Here is a 24,172-nt window from a genome sequence, read left to right on the forward strand (position 1 = left end):
GCGGGTGGTCGAGAGGGGCGTGAAGAGGCGGGCAGAGAGAGTGTCAGATGTTGTGACAGATGGGAGCTCAGGTTTTTGGAGAGAAATGAGAAGGCAGCAGCAACAGAAGGAGACTTGTCTTTCTCAGCAACCTTTTTCCCTCTCACCCCTGCTCCACTGTTTTCCCTTCTTCTGCATCTCGCTGTCCTGCATTCCAGTTTCCTCTCCCGCTCTCATTCCTTCTCCTTCTGACGGGGCGCTAATCTGCTTGCTTCCCCTCGATTGCTCCCTCATTTGGAGAGGCCTCTAATTATCGAGGGGCCCGCAGAGCAACCTTAAACATACACACAGAAACATTTGTGTATAAATGACTTTCTTATGTCTGTTAAGTTGTAAGCATGAACACCAGAGCTTTAATTAGTTTTAATTTAAGCGTGAATTGTTGGTTTGTTTAGCTGCACGGCAGTCAAAAAAAGACTTTTGTTTTTGTCAGCAAATCCCTTCATTACCCGCTGTGCTCTGTTCCTACTGAAGAAACTTATCCTTTTAAGGCAGGTCATGCATACTGATGTCTCGCAGCTTGTGTCAGTGTACTGGCTTCCTGCGCCTTTTAGAAAAGACTGTAAAGTCCTTTTACTTGTTTGTGAAGTCTAACCTTTCATAGATCTGCCACTTCCAGCTACGGTGAGAGATATTTGGCTTCCTGTCTTTTATTTCCAGTTAACTGGAAACCATTATTGACTCCTGGTTCTAGAAAAAAAGCCACACAGGTAGTTGAATGTTGATTTTATCCAAAAATGGCTACTGATCCATTTTAATTGTCCTAAAAACTCCCTGAAAGCCTTCCGTCGATCCAAAATGCTGCCATGAGAGTACTGACAGGGACTAGAAAGAGAGGACATATTTCTCACTACTGGCTTCTCTTCAGTCCAGAATCAAATTCAAAATCCTGCTCCTCACATACAAGGTCTTGAATAATCAGGCCCCATCTTATCTTAATTACCTTATAGTACCATATTATCCCATTAGAGCACTTCGCTCTCACACTGCAGGCTTACTTTTTGTTCCTAGAGGATTTAAAAGTAGAATGGGAGGCAGAGCCTTCAGCCTTTTGGCCCCTTTTATGTGGAACCAGCTTCTAGTTTGAACTTAAAAGATGTCTCTACTTTTAAGGTTAGGCTTAAAACTTTCCTTTTTGCTAAAGCATATAGTTGGAGCTGGATCAGGAGGCCCTTAATCCTCCCTTAGTTATGCTGCAATACGTTATGCTGGGGGATTCCCATGATGTTCATGATGTATGACTCACTATGTGTTCATACACCTCTCTGCATGTAATTATTAGTTCTTATTAATCTCTGGCTCTCTTCCACAGCATGTCCTTTTCTTCTCTTCCTCCACTCACCCCATCCAGTCGCAAGATAGGCGCCCCTCTCTGATCCTGGATCTGCTGGAGGTTTCTTCCTGTTAAAAGGAACTTTTCCTTCCTACTCTTGTCAAGTGCTGATTGTTGAGGTTTTCTCTCTATTAATGTGGGGTGTTTACCTTAAAATATAAAGTGCTTCGAGAAGACTGTTGGTGTGATTTGGTGCTATATAAATAAAGTTGAACCAAATTAAATAGAATCTGGATTTACGTCAGGGTGAGACTCTCCATAACTAGTCATCAGAAGTGTAGTTAAACTGCAACAGATACTTTCATGTAGCTGGTCGTGATGGTTGATGGAGAAACTGTCTCAAGGCCGAAAGAATTCACAGTAACTTAATAAATCACCGCACACACCCAGCATATGTCAATCTGTAGGACACATGTGTGAGTTTATGTAACTCCACCCTTTTAAAACGGTGGGCCTTTGACCTTCTAACCATCAGACTGTGAACAAACAGAAACACGCTGGTTAAGCCTTCAATTAACTGATTGTCACTGATTATAAAGGGATATTTCACAATCACTTGAATGTTTATTGTGTTACATTTAATGCTGTATTTTTACCTTTAAATGGAGGGCAATGGAAATACCACCATGGTGGGTGTGTAATTCTGTGAATAGGATCGATCTTTAATTGTATTTATAAGAAGCAAAACGATAATTAAATTGATGGGGTTTGTTAGTGCTATCAGCGCATCTGCAGCTGGAGGAGTATTGAAACAGGTGCGCCCATTAGCGCTAATTAGCCCCGCCCACTCTGAAAACTGCACAACAACACAGACGAGACAGAAGGAAATGTGACCAGAGGGCTGCCACGTTACATAATTACTGTTATTAACACCAGTATGTTACAACACCTGTAGCCTTGGCCCCTCCCATTTAAAACATGCCCACGTCGCGGGGGGAGAGGATGGATGGATGCTCCACAGTTTTTTAGTTAACTGTACTCTGATGCCTTAAACCTCCATTCTTTCTACTGGCCAGCAGGGGGCGACTTCTGGTTGCAAAAACACTTCCATTAGAAGTCTATGGAAAGACTGCCCTTGACCAACTTGATCTGTGATCTGAGATCTGAGTTACTTTATTTATATTTAGTTATTTGAAGCAGGGATACATTTTCTATATATATACAGTGTTGGGAAGGTTACTTTTAAAATGTATTCCATTACAGAATACAGAATACATGCCCCAAAATGTATTCTGTAATGTATTCCGTTACGTTACTCAATGAGAGTAACGTATTCTGAATACTTTGGATTACTTAATATATTATCATGCTGTTTACAACTACATGAATGTACTATTGCTGTGATTTATTACTGTTACTGAAGGTCCGCGGCTCCAAACCGTAGTAAAGGGACCTCTGACTAATACGGTGGGTTCTGTGTCGGGCTCGTAGCCGAAAACTAGCTTTACTTTGTTGTCTGGGTCAACTTTGCTAGCAGAGACAAAGAGAGGCATTGAAAGGCTGCTCCAACGGAACTTATTGTTTTTGGAGGAAAACACAAACACGGCGTACAGTCGAGTCTTAATAGCTTACTTACAACTGGGCTCGTCAGGCTCTCTTCTTGGCTGCAGTGGTTATTATTATATTTACATGCTTCCAGCTCCCGTTTCTGCTCGATGACAGCTCGTACTTTTCCTTTTTCTCCCTCCCTCGCTCACAGACACATAACGGGTATGGCAGTCCATTCTCCCTGCAGCACGGACTACACTGCCTATGATGCTACATTCTTTAGAGCTATACCTGTAGCATTCTGCTTATTAGCTTAGCACAACAACAACAAAAAGGCCTCTCTCACTCAGGAAACACGCAGAGAGAGAGCGTCACCCTGTAACCATGGCAACCATAACGCTGCCGCCTGGAACAACAGAACGTAGCTGTCAAACAAAACCCAAACAGTCCTGACCCGCCACAATATGAAACAGGGAAGTACCGCCGTGTAATCCATTTATTTCAACAAAGTAACTGTATTCTAAATACCACCTTTTTAAACGGTAACTGTAACGGAATACAGTTACTCATATTTTGTATTTTAAATACGTAACGGCGGTACATGTATTCCGTTACTCCCCAACACTGATTATATATTTTTATTATCACAGTGGTTCATATGAAAATGACGAAAGTTTCAAATACTGAGGTGTAAGTGCAAGTAATCCCTGTAAGCCCAAAGCTCAGCCTCTAAACACTGATTAAAGAGCTTCATACAGTGGAGGAACTGAACGGCTCCAGCGTATTTTACGTGATTACTTTTTCTATCTTTGAATTGTGCAAAGCTGCTTTGTAGGTGTCCAAGAATACAAATATAGGGGGTGCAAATAGGCACAGTAATTTATCCATCCATCCATCCATCCACCCATGCATCAAAATGTTGTGGTTGCACAATATGATGTGAAATGCAAAGCTGGAACAGCTATATTTCAGTAGGTGACAACAGTTTGGTTAATGTTTTGATGTCTAGTGCATGGTTTATAACAGTTTTCCCATAATAATAAGAAATCGATCCAGAATAAGATGCATAGAAAGCATTAGTTGGATCTCAAACGGGTGCTTTATTTTTTGCAGTTTCACAAATTATTCATACAATAATTAGGAAATCTTAAATATAATCTCTATCATAGTACTAATATATATTTCTGCTTGACACAGAGGGCTTTTTAAACCACTGAACCCACATAGGAAATAAAAGCTGTCCATACATTACAGCTTCAGTCCAGTCTTACAATTAAAGGTGCAATCGCACAGTCATCTGGTTTCTAGTGTCTCTGTGTGCGAGGTCCACTGCTCTGGATTGCATTCATGATGGACTGGACCATTTCAGATGTGGAGCCCTTACCTCCCAGATCAGCAGTGTGCAGCTGGAACACAAAGGAGATAACATATTTAGAGTAATGTCAAAATACAAAGCGGGACGTAACAATAAAAGTTGAATGCCACCAACAAATTGCATGTAGCATTGGTCAAATCGTACCTGGGAATCGGTGATTGTAGAGAGGATGGCTTTGCGGATCATGCTGGCGTAGCCGTGGAGCTTAAGGTGATCCAGCAGGAGGCAGGAGGCCAGCAGCATGGCCGTGGGGTTTGCTGTGTTCCTGTTTGCGATGCTCTTCCCAGTATTCCTGGTGCCCTGTACAGAGAAGAGCACATTTAGAAAAGTGATACATCCTTTTATACGTCCTTACAAAAATGAGATGTTACATCAGGGGAGGCTTTGAAAATTCAAAAGAGGGAAGTTAACGCTCCACGTTCACATGAAAGAGGTGAAATAGAAAAGAAGGAAAGACCCAGACGACCAGAAGCAGGACTGGGATTCAGCTGCCGAGGGTGAGGTGAGGAGCACTCAGACCACCCAGCCATGGACGTGTGTTCATTAGGAGATGATGAACATCATACACACCCACAAAAAACTTGTCTGAAAACCAGACCAGTTCAGCGATTCCAGTTAGTGGAGGCGAGGCTAGCAGACAAATCACTGGCGATACAGGGAACTTAGCCAGTCAAAGTGGCCACACCCCCAACTCCAACATGATGGTGACTTTTTCTTCTTTTAGCTGGTGAGTTATAAATATTGATAGAGACCAAAACCTTTGTTGTACGAGGCTGTTAACATGATTATTGATGCTTTAACGGTGGGATTTTAACAGGGCAGTCCGCAAAGATGACTCGCTTTTGGAGAGAGCCTCAAGTGGACTCTAGAAAAACTGCAGCTAACCCCAGAGAGCCGCTAGAAAAACAAAGAACCCACAAGACATGCAGAGATCTCATTAACCCCGTCTCACCGTCTCAAACACAGCGTAGTTTTCTCCATAGTTGGCTCCAGGCACCAGGCCGGGTCCACCCACCAGGCCGGCACACACGTTGCTCACAACGTTGCCATAAAGGTTAGGCATGACCATCACATCAAACTGCTGAGGCCTGGAAACCAGCTAAAACACACACAGAAAAGCTCATTTTAGGACATGTTTACAAGCTGGAGAAGCCAGCGCACACAAGTTTTTTTGAATACAGAAGGTGGTTTCAATGAGTAACCGCCTTCTGTCCTAACTCTCAAGAGTCTTGGCTTGAAAACGCTCACATTTTCTGATTAAATACCCCAGTAAGAATGTGAGGGACATGATGACACAGACACCGCACAATGAAATGGTCTCACATGGACATGCCTGCATGGTTGTGTTATCTATAATCATGCTGTCGAAGGTGATTTCAGGGTAACCACTGGCCACCTCTTTACAGCACTCCAGGAAGAGGCCGTCACCCAACTTCCTGCTCCGAGAAACAGATGAAAGATGAGTGGAACACATCTAAGAAAAGAGATAAAACACAGGAACAGAAACGGACATGATGTTAGCTTTGTGGATGGCGGTGACTCGTCTGCGTCCTTTCTCTCGAGCTGTCCTGAAGGCGTAGTCGGCGATGCGTAAAGATTTGGTCCTGGTGATGATCTTCAGACATTCGACGACGCCTGGTACATTCTGCAGAGGTGCAGTGGAGATAAAACAGAGACTGATTAGTTAGAGATGCACTCAAAGAGATGGGAACCACACACACAGAGACACGAGATGGGAACCACACACACAGAGACACACCTCGTGCTCCAGGCTGCTGTACTCGCCCTCCGTGTTTTCCCTGATTGTTATGATGTCGATGTTTCTGTGGTGCGTCCTCACTCCTGGCAGGGACTGGGTGTGCATCACACTGGCGTACAGATCCAGAGTGGTACTGCAGCGAGGAAGACGAGCACAAACAGAGAGCTCAAACTCTGTGACTTTACATGAGCAAAAAATCTGAGCTGAAAACCAAAGAGTTGTCGACTCACCGGAGGAGGCTATTTCGGGACTTATAGGAAGGTGGCAGGTTGTGGTTGGTCTCAATATTTCCTAAATGAACAAACATATTTATGTTTAAAAGAGAAAAACAAATTGAACTGTGGCAATCCAAAATTAACAGATTTTTTCTGCACTAGTTATGTTTTCTACTAATTTCCTTGCATAAGTTTTTCCTGTTTAAAGTTCAGTTTGTTTCTCTTATTATTGGTTCTTTATTTATGGATATGACATGTCTGCACGCCTGTTACCTTTGGTGTCTGCCTCACTGACTGTCTACTCCTGTATGACCTCAGCTTGGATAGTAAAATACTTCAGCTTTGAGCTTCTTACTTCTTCCTCTCATGTCCTGTGATTGGATTCTCCTCCTCTGTGCCCTCTACATCATTAGGCACAACACTGACTATGTGATTTTCTCAACATGCACATCCAAATATTTCATTTCAGAGTTTCCATTTATTTATTTTTATTATGAATCGTAAAAATTAATAAAATGTTTACATGTATACGAAAAAGGAATCAATAAAGCTTCCTAAGAACATTAAAAATCTCTTGTACCAGTCACACCTCACTGTTGGGCCACTTAAAAATTTACATTCAAATGCTTACCATGAAAAAAGTATAAAGACTAATCAGAGGTAATTCACATGCTGATCTTCATTTGTCTGCCTCTTTTGATCTGAAAATCATCTTGTACTTGTTGGGAAGTGATTATAAGTAGAGCACAAGAATCAAACTCAGTAAAATAAATCGGAACAGAAGAGGAAAAAGAAGTTCAATTGTGTTTATTGTATATGATTGGTTCAGTGTTATCGCCTCTGGGAATGATTTATGTCCGTTTGTCTCACTTAGGCTACGTTCACACTGTAGGCGAAAGCGCATCAAATCCGATTTTTTTGACCCTATGCGACCCATATCCGATCATGGTATGACAGTGTGAACGGCACAAATCCGATATTTTCAAATCCGATCTGGGTCACTTTCGTATGTGGTACTGAATCCGATACATATCCGATGTTTCAGAAAGCGACTGCTGTGTGAATGGTCAAGTCGCATTAAATCCGTCTTTTACGTCACTGACACAAGACAGACGCCAATTATCAGCGCCCGAGAAGACATGGTGAACGCTTCCTGGCCATCCAGTGTAGATGTCAGTGAAACTGTTGGGAAGACAACGTTGGAGAAACGTGAACATTTTATTTGTACTGTATAATCTGCAGATTCTGACAGAAATCTACAACCATCCTTTGAAGCACCGCTCCTCTAAAACAGCAATAAGGATAATTATTAGGTTATTTACATTATTATGTAAATAACAAAATAACTTAAAGCAAAAATTGGGAAACGTGAAGTCCGAAGTCTTTATATTAACGGCCATCAGTCAAACAATATTGTTTGCTCTAGGTCTAAACAGAGCGTGTTATGTGTGACGTCTTCTTTTGTGCATGCGGACCGCTTTGAGCGTTCACACTAGAGCGCGTTTGCTGTTGCATTTTAGTTGTAGTGTGAACACGCAGACAAAAAAATCGGGTTTGATCAAAAAATCGGAATTGAGCATTAAGACCTGCAGTGTGAACGTAGCCTTAGATCTCTAATAATATGATTTAGTCATGAAAGTTGCTTCTTTTGTGTTTTTTTTTTCTCTTTTAGGAACATGATGTTTACTGTTTATGAGACACAAAAAATAAAAAACTTTACAATTTTTGTGTTTCTTTCGCATATTACCTGCCTTATAACTTCATTTAAGGTATATTTTCCACAGTTACCTTTCAGTGCAACTCCATTGCGTCTGATAGCCATTATGGCGTTATTGATATCATCTTCTGAGGTCTTAGTCGAGTCCACATTGACGACTTCGAAGTCTACAGGCACACAGCAGAATCTGATAGTGAACACAGACAAAGAGAGCACTTATGAATGAGAGAGCTGAACCATTTAGTGGCCTAATATTAGCACTGCATCTATGTGTGTGTGTGTAGTCAACATTATGGAGTGTGTCTCAGGGCATCCCACGGGAAATTCTGAGCATCAGCGACTTAAATCCCGCCATTCTGTTGAATGTTAATGCACCAGTATGTGCCCTTTCTGCATCAGTTTATGTTTTTAGCAAGAGCCAAAAGGAACTAATCAGTCACCCATTTGTTTTTAACCACTTATCCAACTTAAGCTTCTTCTTTTTCTAAAACTGCTCCCTCTGGACTGGGGAGAGTGGCTGCTCCGAGCAGGACCTCACAATCTTACTGAGAAGTGAAAGAAAGAGGGAGGGTGAGGACGACCGGATTTGTGTGGCATCATCAGAGTTTCCTCTGTGTGCTGGCTGGAGTCAACCTTAGAGATATAGTGAGGAAGTCAGACATCCAGATGAAGCTCAGAGTTGAGTTGCTAGTTGACATGGTTCAATTGTCTGAGCCCCTCCCTTTGAAGACACAGAATCAACCGGAGATGTTATACATCTCATCTGACATAGGAATGCATGGATGGATGGATGTAGGCTTGAGCGTATTCCAGTTGACATGAGGTGCAAATCAGGGTATACCCTGGACAGATGGTCAGTTAGTCATAAAATTATGTTTTGTATCTATTATGGGCACATGTTCCCCGTGTCCCCTCTAAAATCTACTGAAGTCTTAAATTCATTGCTTATACATTTCTGTGTTTTAAAAAATACTTTAAAAGCTGTTACTATGAACGGCTTTCTGTCTAAAATGTACACACACTGTGAGAAGGAAACATTAGCCGAGGATGGTTCAGGAAGTCAGGGTAACCTTTATTTATCCGGACATCCTTTACAATGGCAGCCAGGCAAAAAGCCTCTGGACGAAATTTATGAAGTGCTAAAAATTGTAAAAAGTTTTGAATTTTCAACACGCCAACACGCTGGTGGTGAATGTTTCAGTGCATGAGGGAATTCTCACCGGAATAGCTCACACACGTGTTTGGCCAGCTCCGGTCCGATGCCATCTCCGGGAATGAGAGTCACGGTGTGTCTGCCTCCGTACCGAGCAGGTGGAGCCTGTAATGCACAAACACACACATTTTAGATACAACCCTAAACAAACTGTCACTCTTTTAGCTGTTACACTGAATCTTATAAGCACTTATAAGCATCCATACTTACTATGGTCTTGGGTGGGTGGGTGGGTGGAGGGAGGAAGGATTCAGAGCAGACAGGGGAGAGAAAATAGGACAAAGGAGAGGCTGAGACCACATTTTCTTGGAGAATCGACTCTAAATGTGAATCATGGTGAGGGGTGGGGAGTCAGAAGGTCTCCTAAAGACTGAGCTTACAGAAATTATAGAAGCTATAAAATAAATCCTCGTATATAACACAACTTACAGTGTAAGTTGACTTGTGAGTCTGATGACAGGCTGCCACAACATAACGCTAAAGATGCAGAGAAAAAACAGAGGTTACACGGAGACAAGTCCTCTTAAAATGACCAAATTACCTTTATAATAAATAGTATTGTAATTTTAAAATGTTCTAACCCCTCCCCCCCCAATATATTTACATATATATAGTTTTTGACTTTAAAAAAATTATTATTTAATTTTATTTATTTATTTTTAGCTATAAAACCAGGTCACAGACATGTTGGAGGCTGGCTGCCTACTCAGTTTTCAGTTTTATTTGTCATATGCAAGTTAGCACAGGGTCAACATTGCAATGAAATGTGTTTGACGAGCAGCAGTCACTCAGCAGCATGATACAGTAGGAGAAAATATAATAAAATATAATAAAATAAAATAAAATAAAATAAAAAAATAGAAAAATAGTAAGGAGCAAAATATTAGAGAGACATGGTAAAAGAGAAAAGATGACTAAATATATATGTATCTATAAATATAAATATATGTACACTAGTGATTAAATAAGAAAATCTTGAAAAGAAATATGACGGGAGGGTAGATGGGATATTGCACAGGAATGAGCAGCAGAAAATTACAGTATTGCACTTTTAAATATAAATATCAATAATAATAAAGTGAAGTGACCAGTGCAGATTAAACAGAGTACTTGTGAAGCTGCAGGGTAGCTTCTGAGTGCTGTGTTGCGTGTGTACTCCTAGCAGCTTCACTGTTAAGCTGTTATTTAGATAAAGACGGCTGATCTGGACGTGTTTGATGGACCTGTTCTGGACCCCGCCCCATATGTTTGACACTACTCATCCACATCCAGATGAAAAAAAAGAAACATTTCAGTTGTTTGGATATTTTTAGGAGGGTTGGTGGACGTATTACAAGTGCAATAAAGTAATAATTAGTCGATGTTTTCTATGTTGTGATGCTAGTATTACCACACAGGAGTGAAAACAAACGTAATTATGAGTCTCGACAGGCTGTTTGAATCATAAATAAATAAAAACATGCATTTCCACCGTGACCTGCAGACTTTAATGAACATGTAAGCACGCTCGTCGACTCTGCCGACAAGAAAAATAGGTTTTTCTTTGAGCTCAAATACAGTGAAAAACAAAACAGGAAATGCATTCCGGATTGGCAGCTTAAACATAAGAGCGAGCCTGACGAGGCTTGTTGCATTTGTTTTGTGCAGACTGGCATGTCTACACAACAGCGAGGCGCATATTTGTGTAGTTATACCTGCTCGAAACTTCTTAAAACTGCGTCTGAGTAACAACACAAGCAAAACACGGACTCGTGGACAACAGACAGCTTTTCCGCCGGAGAAGTGAACTTGTCTGTCTTTACTCGGCGCAGAGGCGTAGTCTCTGAGTAATGCATGACTTTGCAGGGAAGAGTGTAGGCTTACAGTTGGCAGCAGGAAACATCCTCAAACTGCAGAATTACGTAAAACGCTGACCGCGAACCGGACGCTGACCCGTGGTGCTGAACGGACAGCGGCAGCTAACTAACCACCTGCTGCACCATCCAAAACGCGGTGTGTTCAACAGGTAACCGCACCGGGCGGCTCCTACCTGCGGTGACCGGGGGCTGAAGAGCGGTTTCAGGGTTCCGGACAGAGCGCGCATAGAGCGGGTCGTCATGTCTACTCTTCCCTCTGAAGACAGGAAGAGACGGGGACGAGCTGCGCGATCACGTTAATCTCTCTATAATGGGCGTAGGTTTTATTTGAGCCCTACAGCCAGGGGCGGTCCCAGGAGTTTTAAATGGGGTGCCACAGGGATTACAAGAATCAGGGTGTGGAGGGCGGAGGCTCATGGTAAATTAAAAAAAACAAAACAAAACAAACAAACGCAAAAATGAGAATAAAAGCCAACCAAAAGCACCTGAAACATATTGAAAATTTGTTGTAACAATTTAACGTGAAGTCCTCCTCAGTAACGCTGGAAATAATATGATCACCGGTTGCTACGGAAATGCACGTATGACTTGTTGGTATTAAAATCAGCAGTAAATAAAGTGTAGCACCAAAAACATGCCAGTGACTGCTTTGATTTACACAGTCGCCTTTAGTTTGTTATTTTTTCTGCAAACACTCGCTAACTACTCCAATGGTAGTAAAATGTGAATAGATGGGCCTTTAATGTTTGCCTTTGAAGTAAAAGCTGTGCCTCGGAGCCGCCAACATGTTTCAAAAGGTGTAACACTGAGTTCAAAGGGGAATGGTCCCTGTTTCTGGTTTCTATCACACTTTTCACAATTTCAAGTGCGTAGCTGCAATGTTAGGAGAAAAATCACTTCCGTGCAAATTACGTGCAACAAGGTTTTTCCTTGGCAACAGGTGGGTCTCTAAGGAAAAATATGGCCTACTGATTGATCTCTAGCCAACGTGACTGGGGCTGTGGTATTCATTCTCCCAGCAACCTTCCAACCAGTCAGGTAATAATCATTTTTCTTTCATAAATGGTGGTTGCCAGATGACCAGAGAAGTCGCTTGACCAGGGCCTTATTCACACAATCCTCCATCCAGCAGTCAAATGTTTGAAAACTTCAGTAGTCTGGATACAATACTAAACATGCTTAATGTTACTGAATAGTAGAAGTAAATAACAGTGTCTCAAATATCCTTTTTCACAGTTCGTAAAGCAAAAGAGTTGAAGAATGGTAGGCATAGGGTCATGGTTCATGTTCCAAGGACACCAGGCCCCACCTTTAGCTACGTACCTGCTGGGGGGAGGGGGGGGGGGTGTCACATTGTGGAGTTTCTGAGCATTACAGGCTTAATTTCCTGTGTTTGGGCAAATTTTTAGGCCCAAGGGCATTTAGACCACTTTATTTATGGTTTAAATGTACTTTATTTATCCCAGAAGTTGTACAATTGTGTTATTGCAGCAGCTAAAAATGTTACTGCAACAAAACTGTTTACATAACTGTTTACATAAATAAAACTGTATGATAAAAAAAATCAAACCAAAATAAATCCAATAAAGTAAATAGAATTTCTGTGGCTCAATGTACAGAGTCTAAAGTGAAATAAACCATTAACGTGAGAGAGCAGGTGAGTCTCTGCTGGGCAGACGTTAGCACTGTTAGGCTTTCAGAATTTCTTATTTAATACATCCCTCCTGAATCACCACAGGCTCACTCTTCTAGTCATATCCAGAAATCAGCTTGAAAATCTCGCACAGTGTTCCCACAGGTGGAGTCCAGAGCTATTCTGATTTCCCCTCAGACCACGCCACCTGGTTTCATTTCATTCTTCATTTCCTCTTTCTTTTCATATAGCTTGTATAAAGATTTATTAAGATGATTTTTTAAAATACAGTACGTTGATTTTTCTCAACAGCACATTTGATATATGCTGCCACAAGGAGGCGACAAACTCAAAGACTTTCGGCACAGGTGGGACAGCGCCATTCTACCTGTTACACTGCTTAAGTCACTGATTCATTTTAAACTACCACCAATTTATATCTATTTTGTAGTTGGCCACTTTATACTACTTTGATTCCTTGAATAAAATCCTTAAAAAATCTCAACACGATATAGATTGGTGCGCCAATATCAGAAATATAAAACACCAGCTGTATTTCGATACATTTTGCTTGCTTTTTTGCTTTTGTTTTAAAGAAAAAATAACTGTCTGCACGTTGAACTGTCAAATAATCACGTATTTACTGGGTTCACTTGGAGAACTGCTGCTCTCCAGCTTTTTTATCCTCGTACAAACCGTCGCTGGCAGTTGTAGTTTTTTCTCGTTGCCGACACTCGTGTTCTGGACGGACGCTCTGCTATAGTCAGACTACTGTTCCCGTCGCTCCCCGCGCTCTGCCGCGCCTCCTTCCTCGCCTCCCTCCGCCTTCCCTCCCACTCCACTGGGCCGCGAGGAAGTCGCAAGATGGCTGACGTCGCTTGGAAGTAACGTTCCCCTCTGCAACATGAAGCCGTGAGCGTGGAAGAAAGCGAGGGAGGCACCATCGGGCTTTTATTTTTATTTTCTTTTAGTTACTTTTCTTTTCTTTCGTCAAACATCCATCTCATTCCGCGTCGTGTCCGCCCCGGACTTGTCTTCGGGAGTTGACGCGTCAAATCACGCCGGGGACCCTGCCAGCAGCAGCTAGCAGCTTAGCCACAGTTAGCAAATATTAGTGCAGCCAGGCACGCTGCTCATTAGTTTGTGTTAAATTAATATTCTGACACCTGTTATCCTGCACGCTGGTGTAGCACACGTGCTGAAATTTCCCAGAGCCAGTGCCGAATAAATGTGAACATTTTCATCTGTCAGATTAAAAAAAAAAACAACGGTTTTCAAGCTGCTCGGTTCACCATCATGTCCGCGAACTGGCCATCCAGCCTGTGGGTTTGCTAACTAAAAAAAGCGCAGTATTGCATCTGTTTCATGTGCACAAAACAGCGGGATTTTTTTTTATTTTGCAGACATTTCTCGGTCCACCATCTCGCTGCATTTCCGTTACTCCCTACCGACTGCATTTTGGAAGCTGGTCTTGTTAAAGCCAAATTATGGGAGCAGGAAACGTGTTAAACTTTTTCTGGTAGGTAGGTAGCTACACTGGCCTTTTCTGGCATCTCACCAAAAATCCACAGGGATGGACACTAAACTGAGCACCCTTGACCAAAACTAAAGTAAAGAAAAAAACAAACAAATTGGCATTTCGATATCTTGGGATAACTACCAGAAACAGTCGTGCGGCGGTGCATGGTGACTCGTTTTGCTAGTCAGCGTGACAGCCAAGTTGGTTTACTGGGTTAACTAAACTACAGTTTTGTCACTACATCGGAGACCAGTTAGCTTTGCCCCGGAGTGCATAGCTAGCTGCAAGTCTCGCCCCACAACACGTTACAAACACGGCGTACAGAACGTATTCAGAGCCCGCTCCCGGTCAGACGCACCGGCTCAATAACACCGTCATGGGAGTGCAGGGCTTTCAGGAGTATTTAGAGAAGAGGTGTCCCGGGGCCACGGTCCCCGTGGACCTCCTCAAGCTTGCCCGGACCGCGGCCCGCCAGCCTCCTCACCATCATCACCCACACCACCACCCACATCACCCCGGGCCCATGCCTCCCCCGCCCCCGCCTGCCAGGATCCTAATCGACGCTGATTCCGGCCTGCAGCGCCTGTACGGCGGCTACCAGACGGACTGGGTGTGCGGAGGCGAGTGGAACGCCATGCTGGGATACCTGGCCGCCCTGTCGCAGGCCTGCTTGTACCAGGGTGGCCTGGAGCTGGTCGTGGTTTTCAACGGCACCCTGGGGAAGGAGCGCTGGCCCGAGTGGGCGCGGCGAGCTCAGAGCCAGCGACAGACGGCGCAGCTGATAGTCAACCACGTCGGCAGCAAGGCCACCCCGCCTCCCCGGGCATGGTTCCTGCCCCCGGCCTGCCTCAGCCACTGTGTCCGCCTCGCCATGTTCCGCTTCCGAGTGCGGGTAAGCAGATCAATCATGGCTGTGTGAAAGTTGTTTTATTGTGGTCGTGTCATACGGCGTGCCGCTCATTTTACACTTGTTAGGTGCAGCAGGCCCATTTAGCTGCTTGCATCATTCACAACCGTTTTAACGCCTTCCCTGGTTTGTGGCAAGTGCAAGAAGCAGCTCTAACCACAGAAATGAGTGAACTTGAGTCTTATTATTATTATTATGCTTATTTTTTCGTTTTTTCTTTTTTGCACAAATGCAATCACCTTCTGTTAAAGGAGCAAAGCCAGATGTCAGTTTCTAGCTGTTGCATGTGGCTGCTGCTCTTTGACACGCCTGTTCTTTTGGCCACTGGTAGTCCCAAAATCCTGAGCATAGGGTTTTTTCCAACCCACTAGATCTGGAGCGCCAGGCACTTATTCTAGTGCACTCTTTGTGATTTTTTTTTTCCCCCCTCCCATCTTTTCTGCATCATTTTATGCTGCATATATCTGGGATGTAGTGTATAGTCTCTCTCATGCATTCTGTATTGCTTTCATGATTTCATTTCTGGTCTCTTTTGTGCTTGTGGACCAAACATGAGAATCAGAGTGTAAATACTTGATAATTCTGTCTGAAAGTGAGCTAGTGAGCTACTTCTGTAATTTTTTTTTTTTTTTTGGGGGGGGGGGGGGGGGGGTGATATAGCCTGCTTTTGCATTACACTTGTCCAAAAATATATTTATAAGTCCCTGAATTTTAATGTCTTTTCAGTAGGATTTCTGCCTATTTAAGAAAAGAAATTCTACACTTTCCATATACACCAGTGATGATATTTATGAAAATTTGCACAGGCTTTTTCTAACCGGTTGAGCTACATATTTGCGTCTAGCTTGTGTGTATCTGCTCTTCTTTGCACTCACATGCGTTTGGGATCTGCTGGGACCGTCCTCACCTTCCGCATCTGCTCCAGTTGTTCCTTGAGCCCCTAGTACTTGTCAATCATGGATGCAGGTTTAAGCACAAGGCATTTAGTTGCACTTATTCATGGTGAATTTTTAGGCCAATTTTCACCTTTCACTTTATGCTATTAATATCTGGGGTATAATTCAGCAAATCTCTTGGGGAATTCTGCATTACTTTCAAATAATTATTCTCATTTATTTTCCCTTCCCATAGATGTGATTCAGTTCTTGTCAGTCCTCTTTTGTTTTTCCCCGTGTTTAAACATGAAAGTCAGTATAAACGGCTGATAATTCTGCCTGATGACAGGCTACTTTATTGTCTTTTGTTTGAAGAAGTCACCTGCTCAGAGGTGCCTAAGATACCTGTCCAAAAATGAATTTCTAAACGCCTGGATTTTAATAGCTTAGATGTGTTTCAGCAAGATTTCTGTAGATTTAAAATATGTCTCACACAACTGTCATGATTTTAAAGAATTTAGCAATTGGTATTTCTAGCTGGTCCTTGCAGCTGGTGCCCTGTGTTTGTAACGGTCTGGAAGGAGGTGAAGTCTGTCCAAGATAAATTCAGATATAGTGATAAATGCTTGGTCTAAAAGAATTTGTCTGTCCATCCTCATTCCAAAGTGGAGATTGGAAACATGTACTTTAAGGCATGACCTCTCTAACCTATATATTACATAACATGAACTCAGTGAACTTTTTTATATATTGTTGAGCAGCTGCTGAGTTGGGAGCACTATTTATAGTTCCCAGGTGACTTACAGTGGTATACTTTGAATTACTTTGTACATTTGAGTTAGTTGGTGTTTCAGAATATGGCTGTTCAATATAACGATATATATCGGATGACGATATAAAAACGTCTATCGTTTCATTTTATGCTATCGTTTGGTGGTGTCGCAAAATAAACTGTTTACGGCAATATTTTTTCATCGTTCTGATGGTCACTGTAGTGGCTATATTAATTTCTTAAAATTCTGTCTTTCTCTTATATTTTATATAACCACACTACAGACGGACAAGCGCCTGTTTTTATGAGTTGTCGTTAGCAACAATGACATAACACCATTGCTTGTCCGCTTGTTCATGTTCCACATAAACCTTTCACAATAAAGCTCAAGATCCTGTTGAGACTTTTCAAAATAAACTGAATCACGTGAAAGAGCAGATTATTTACGGATGAGAAGTAAAAAAGAGCCGCCAAGTGCTAAAAAATAAACCTTAGACTCAAACGTTAGAACAGGCTTTTCCCCGCAGCACGCCGTGTAATAAATACTCACAAAGAAAACGGCGGCCGTTACAACTTATGTCTAAAAATGTATAGTTTCATGCATCGGTTAAAACACTGGACTCCAGCTACATGACGCGCAGCAGGAAACACTTCCCGCAAGTAGAGCTGCCCGAGATTCACAGAATTTACAGAAAATGTTACATTTTTGTGATTTATATCGTTATCGGACGATAGAATTCTTACATTGGGATATGAGATTTTGGTCATATCTCACAGCCCTATACAGAATACTAGAAATAAAATATTTTTGTGCATCTGACCTTTTGAAACATCAGTAATGTGCTTTATAAATGCACTGAACCACTCTGCTGTTATCATACAGTAATGTGAAATATATAATGCATCCTAGAGAGCCATAAATGTGCCTCTAGCAGTCCCCTCTTGTCAGCTTTATGTAGCCTGCTGTCATGTTTTGCCTTTGATCTACATTCCCATAGCTAGTATAACAAAAACACAGTGCCATATTGTATCCTGAGAGGATACTTGTTGTAATGTAGGTGGGATTTTTCTATTCTAACACAACACACTCTGATGCTTCGTGTGCTCGTACAGCATCGTTACTCACAGTTCCCATGTGTGCACGCTTGTTTTGCCCTACCTGTATTCTGAGAAACTGTGTTGCTTCTGCAGCTCCAAGTATTTCACCTCTGCTTGCATTGCACCTTCACTTTAGTTACTGTTCTTATCTGTGCAGCTTTGGGTCTCTGCTTACTTCTATGTGTACTGGGTGCCAGTTTAGTGTGTTTGGAGTTGCTACACATGCATTTTTCTGGTCTTTAAACTCTGACACAACGACCGAGTCCAAGCCGGGGCTCGAACCGGCAACCTTCCGATTACAAGGCGAACTCCCAACTCTTGAGCCACGATCGTTTAACGTTTTAACATTGTTATAAACGTTAACTTAAATAAAACAAAGACCACACAACCAAAACAATTAATAACCTACTCTTAGTCTTAATAAAATTAAATAAATTTGAATATTTGTAATAGTCAGGTTACAAAACATTTAAAATATTTGGGACTAAATACAGTCTATTGCCATGGCTATAATAACATCTGACAACCAACTGCTACACATCAATGTGTAACCAACTAGTTTCCAATGCTGACTAATGAGGGTGGCAACTTTTAAATATCTGGCCAACTAGTTATGCACGTCTCTAGTGTTTACTGCATGTTGTGGCTTGATTATTGAAATTTTAATTAACATTTTACTTTGGATTTAGCCACAGGCCATTACAAATATGTCACTCATTTTGTCTTGGGTTGCAGACCTTTTATTCATAGCATCGTGCATTCGTCCCCCCCTTTAAAGCACAAACGCAGTCATCATTTTGTTCAGCTCGAGTTGAGTGGGCTTAAAGAGTGTCCTTGGTTTACAAGCTATCTCAAAACAGTAAAAGTCATAAAAGGGTCCAACAAACGAAGGTGGAAGGGTCATCACAGTTAGCGCAGCCTTTTTCTCAGAATCGCTGGGCTTTATAGTCAAATATATTTGCATCTGCATCCTCCACCACTTTCACGTCTTTAACCCACTGATTTGTGCATTCAATTAGGTATACAGTATATGTAGTTGATGGGGGGGGAAAAAGACTTAAAGATATATATTTTTTAAAGTTAAATTAGGGCTGCTTGATTATGGCAAAAATGATAATCACGATTATTTTCACTGAAATTGAGATCTCGATTATTTGACGATATTTATTTAACAATAACAATGTGTTGAATAATGACTTTAAAGATTGTCAAAAAATAATATAAAATAGTGTGCAAAGACTGATAACAGTGCAAATGTTTGCAATATAAGAAATAAATGAAAAATGTAAACATCTATGTTTAGTGAACTTTGCAGTGTTGCTCTGTGGTGCAGCTACGACACTGTAGCAAAGTTTACACACTATGTCTACTTGATCCACGTCTGACTCCGCGAACCCATAATGTTTCCACACCACTGAAGTTTTTTTACCTCTCTTTTCAACCAACGGCAGTCACTCTCCTCTCCAAATAACTTCTGCTTAGCTTTCCAAGCTTCCCTCGGGTCCTCTTAATCAGCGGTACCCAACCCCTGGGCCTCGGACCGGTTCCTTGGTCTTTTCCCGTGTGTTATGAATAAATCTTCTTTTTTTCGGTACCGGTACTAGTTTTATTTTGTCGTATTTATCCGCGACACCTTAAAGGCCGGTCCGTGAAAATATTGTCGGGCATAAACCGGTCCGTGGCGCAAAAAAGGTTGGGGACCGCTGGTCTTAATTGTTGTGACACGTGTTCGAAATGCAGAGAGGTGCGCTCGTCGCACGTCGCAGCGCGAGAGTGAAGCACGAGGGAGGGGCTAATAATCGGCTCAGTAATTTTTAATGATCGTTGAAAGCCCAGATCGTAATCGTAAAATTCGATTAATTGAGCAGCCCTAAGTTAAGTAAACGAATGTTGAGTAAACTGCGTTATATAATTGAGCTTACAGCATTTTTTAACACGGTAATTGTCACCCTAATGTTTTTTATACATCAATCAGTGGTTTTCTTTGTTCCCATTGGTAGCCACTTCAATTATCCACCTCAAAATTTAGAAGTTTCACTTTGTACACGCCCACTTTCCCTTTCGCTAACTGTTGTTGCTACCAGTCGCTAAACGTCATTGTTATATCGCTGCTAGACTTTTTTTTTTTTTTTTTCACACATGGTACAGCTGTAATTCATTTCCCAATAACAACATTACTTTCAATTAAAGTAACACTGTTTCCATGCATGAAAAGGAGCAGGAAGAAGAATAAATTCTTATTGACCCCTGCCCCCTATCTGTGATAATACAAGTAGGCACTTACAACCACAATTACACTCTTTTAAAGTCTGCTTCACTGTTAGTTGATTTAAAAGCATCATTGTGTTGTAGTGGTTCTAGCACTGTTGAATAGTTATTTAACTAATTAGTATTTCCCAATGATAATAAATGTCTTGCATCGTTTTGACATTGTTCATCCTTCATTTTTATTTAAGATCTTAAAATGGATTGATTCTTAATGTTTGCTTGGTTTTAGTGATACAGAGAGATGAAATAGTTTAAAACAAGTCTCAATCATCCTTGCCATCTTTGTCCCATATTGCATTCATTTGAAAAAAAGATATTTGATTACCAGCTCATTAAATGGAATTTTAATAACGAAGCTTTGTCTAATTATTTAGTTTTCACATTGATCAACGCTGACATCGATTAAAAAGATTCCACATAATCCTGAGGCCGTAGTGCTCTCCCTCTATCTGACAGAAATATGGCCCCTCATCCACAAACTATGAAGACTATTACGCGGCCATATGTTGAGAAAGATGCATCACCAGGACACTGAAAGTAACCGGTACAGCACAGTTTTGCCTCAGATGTAATTTTGCGAGCAAACAGTGTTTTATGTAACGTTGTCATGGACCGTGGAGCAGAAGTATTGTGTTGGCATAAAATGTGTCACTGCCAGTTTTAGTCTGTCATCTACATTCATCATAAACGAAGTATGTTGTAGTGACAGCTTGCACGAGAGACTGTCATTTTCTCCATTGGCAGTCCACTTCAAAATAAAAAAATAATAATTTAAATTCATCTGAAATGTCATCTGGTCTATAAAACATTGGGGAGTACTGAAAAATGCCCATCGTGATTCACCAACCAGCCGTCTTGTACTACAGTGGTGCGGGCGACCAAATTCTACAGTCCAGTCTATCTAAACCTTCTTACTCTGTGATCTCATTAGACCATTTATAGTCTCAACCACTGGCTTCAAGTTTTAATGAATGCAGCAGAAAGTTTATTTTGTAAATTATGGTTCCCATTGGTGTAAAACAACAAAAACCAGTTGGGGTAAAGCAGGGTAAGGCGTGCTGTGTGATTGATAGCTGTACTTACCTATGGTTGAGCAGCGTTCCATGTTTTCTCAGACAGATAGCTATTCAAACAAAAAGATGGCAACAGCAAAAAGTCTCAGGTTGAGGCGGAACATCCCAATGGCTAGCTTCGTCACTTGTATACAGCCTTTAGCAGCAGCTCAACTTTCAAAATAAGAGTGTGCAGGCTCTCCACTTGTAAACTTGTGTAGAAAGCTAATAAAATAAACCTCCAGGCTCTGTGTGGGGAAACGCTGATATCATAAAGCCACAAATTAGAGAAGCTAAGTTTGAGTGAAACTTGTCTCTTATTCTTAAAAAAAAGCAACTTAAACAGTGATCAGATAAGCAATAAATAATCCATTTATACTTTAAATATGTAAGAGGTGGTGCGAAATTTCATAGAGCTAACAAATGTGTCTTCTCTGTATCTACAGGTTGTACAGACTTTGGAGGACCACCACCAGGAAGTGCTCTCTCTCTACAGGGACTATGGATTTGCAGGCCTGATCGCTCAGGATTCAGAGTTTGCCCTCTGCAACGTCCCCGCCTACTTTTCCTCGCATGCGCTCAAACTGAGCTGGAACGGAAAGAACCTGACCACACACCAGTATCTGCTGTCCGAGGCCGCCAGGCAGCTCGGGCTCAAGACACAGCACCTGCCCTGCTTTGCTGCTCTGCTGGGTGAGGAGCGATACAATGGCACACACCTCAAAATCCAAACTCTATACCACACTTCTTACTTTTGAACACACCCCTGTATGTGGGTTATAATTGACAGCTGCCTTTGTCTGTCGTTTTTGTTCACTGATGCAACAAAAAGTTAAGAACTTCTTTCTTTCAGGAAATCATATTTTGCCTGATGAAGACCTGGCTGCCTTCCACTGGAGTCTGCTGGGACCAGAACACCCACTAGCCTCCCTCAAGGTAACGATTGCTTCTTTGTCCATAGTTCTCTGCGAATAAAAGAAAATATTAGCTGTAACAGTATGTAATGTCACATGAACCCTTACCTCATTTTTAAACAGAACTAGACTCTCACATAATTTATATATGACACATTTTAGAGAGGGGCGTCTTATTTTTCTCACTACTTTTTTTCCCCCCCTTTTACAATAAGATCCATCTGTTGATCTTTAGAAGGCTTTTATTGTGAAACGTTTGTAGCAAATGATAATAAATAAATGTATTGACGTGTTCCAACAAGCTGACTGTTAAAATACACCTGAAGTGTATCACCGGATGGAACCTGTTTCCAAGAAAGGCCTTTGGTCCCGTGGTCCGTGTGCAGTGCTTAAGTCACATGCCGTCAATGTTTCCTCCACTGGCTGTTTTGAACTTTGATGTTGTGCCCGCAACAGTGGCAGACCGACGTTGTATTACAATTAATGGCTTACAGAGTGCCGAGTGTGGTGTGTAGCACTGCTAGCATTTGCAGCCTCCGTCCACACGCTGCACAATGTGGTTGATGTGGTTTACTCTGACACGGCATTTATATGATTGTGTTTTCAAGCTTGAAGTAATGCAGTACGCTGCTGGTTCACTTGCCAGTCTTGTCTTATTTTCCATCTAGCTTGCTTATAATTTCCCATCACACAGTGTGTGGTAAGTGTTGTCATAGGTCGGGGCTCCTGGTGGCTGCGTTAAAATTTAATTTTACTTTGTGCCAAGATATAACAGTATAGCCTGGTTCCCATTATCCTGTAAAAAGCAGACAACCTGGATTCTTATAAATATTTTACAGTCAGTTCTGCTTCAGTGGACATAAGTGATCAGGGATCAGATAAAGTTAAACGAGAGAGGCCTTGCCCCTCAGTGATATTGTCAAAGGTTAACATCCAAATGAAATGTACTTCTTCTTTTGATATGATTATGTGAATACTGTGAATTCCATCCCTTTAAAGCACACAGTCAGCTATGGCTGAAACCCCCAAAATACAGGTAGTGTTTATCTTTGCAGGCAGATAAACCTTAAAAAACGTTATTCTGATACTGACTCAAGAAGTTTTGTACTGGTGGCAAGCAGACAATATGTTTAATTCTACATTGGTCTGTGTTTACTTCGCCATGCCTCAGCAGCAGTGCACCAGTTGCTAGAAATAGTGCTAACATAACGGTTAGCAGTTTGCAGCAGGTATGGAAGACCTGCACTAACAAGTTTTGCTGACGATAATTGAAAGGCTCAGATGACACGCTATCCTTGTTGACTTTTCACCCTCTTTCTAAAGTTCAGATAAGTTTAACACTTGTTCGGAAGATTTTCTGTTTTAAGGGTGACGTAAGTTGTTTTCTACTCGCTTCTTATCGTCACTTCATCTTCCTCTCATCTGTTTTGTTTCTCGTATATGAAGAGGTGTACCCACATTGAAACTGAGAGCAGGGAAAGAAGAAGCCGGTGTGACCGGTAAACAACAAATTTTAATGAATTAGTTCCCTTACATAAATACAGTTATCTTTCTTTTACGCTTTTTCCTTTGATATGCATTAATTTATCAGCAAATATCAGTCCATTACTTTTGTATATTGTATGTTTCCTGACACATAAAAGGATGATTACAAGTCCTTTCATAGCATTGAGGGATAAGACTTATTAATTTAGCGCTGGTATTGGATGAGTGCTTATTATCAGCAAATACCTGAAGCAACACCACTGGTATCATATTGGAACTGGAAATCTACATATGTAGGTTAATCCAAAAATCTATGTTCACAAGTATTTCACAAGGTAAATAACTTGTGAAATATTTGTGAACATAGATTGTGCTCATGATCATGAAATGTCATGTTTTTTTGTTGTTGTTTTCTTTTGTTTTTTTTGTGACAGTCAACATGACTTTGTAAGTAAAGTGTTTCAGTAGAAGGTGGGAGTGTTATTAGCACTGTGGCAAGAAGGTTTTGGGATCTTTCTCTCCAGATACTCCGGCTTCTTCCCACAGTCCAAAGACTTGCGTGTGGAATCTATCAGTATGCTAACCAAAAAAAGTGGCAACTGCGTTGTTTCCCACTATCCATGATCTTTTAAAGACTAGACCTAACCAAGTTGT

The 24,172-nt window shown here is 41.5% G+C and overlaps 2 protein-coding genes across 3 annotated transcripts in view; one reads left to right on the plus strand and one right to left on the minus strand.

The window, feature by feature from the left end:
* Positions 1–3,940: 3,940 nt before the first annotated feature.
* Positions 3,941–11,261, minus strand: LOC102794907 (isocitrate dehydrogenase [NAD] subunit gamma, mitochondrial-like). Its single transcript, XM_087834052.1, has 11 exons — positions 11,169–11,261; positions 9,569–9,616; positions 9,147–9,244; positions 7,998–8,113; positions 6,225–6,285; positions 5,995–6,127; positions 5,747–5,880; positions 5,569–5,671; positions 5,188–5,334; positions 4,380–4,535; positions 3,941–4,266 (listed from the first exon to the last, which is right to left on the minus strand). The coding sequence occupies exons 1-11, from the start codon at positions 11,235–11,237 to the stop codon at positions 4,165–4,167; spliced, it is 1,167 nt and encodes a 388-aa protein (XP_087690178.1). The 5' UTR covers positions 11,238–11,261; the 3' UTR covers positions 3,941–4,164.
* A 2,186-nt stretch (positions 11,262–13,447) lies between these two features.
* The window catches only part of fam120c (family with sequence similarity 120 member C), a 39,665-nt gene continuing 28,940 nt past the window's right edge, over positions 13,448–24,172 (plus strand). For both annotated transcript variants that reach the window (XM_087834435.1, XM_087834436.1), the window contains exons 1-3: positions 13,448–15,039; positions 21,566–21,812; positions 21,973–22,055. In XM_087834435.1, the coding sequence (XP_087690561.1) occupies positions 14,524–15,039; positions 21,566–21,812; positions 21,973–22,055 (846 nt within the window). In that variant the 5' untranslated portion in view covers positions 13,448–14,523. The remainder of the gene's footprint in view (positions 15,040–21,565; positions 21,813–21,972; positions 22,056–24,172) is intronic.

Source organism: Neolamprologus brichardi, chromosome 20 (genome assembly GCF_056152115.1).
Source record: "Neolamprologus brichardi isolate AB-2024 chromosome 20, ASM5615211v1, whole genome shotgun sequence".
NCBI classification, from domain to species: Eukaryota; Metazoa; Chordata; class Actinopteri; order Cichliformes; family Cichlidae; genus Neolamprologus; species Neolamprologus brichardi.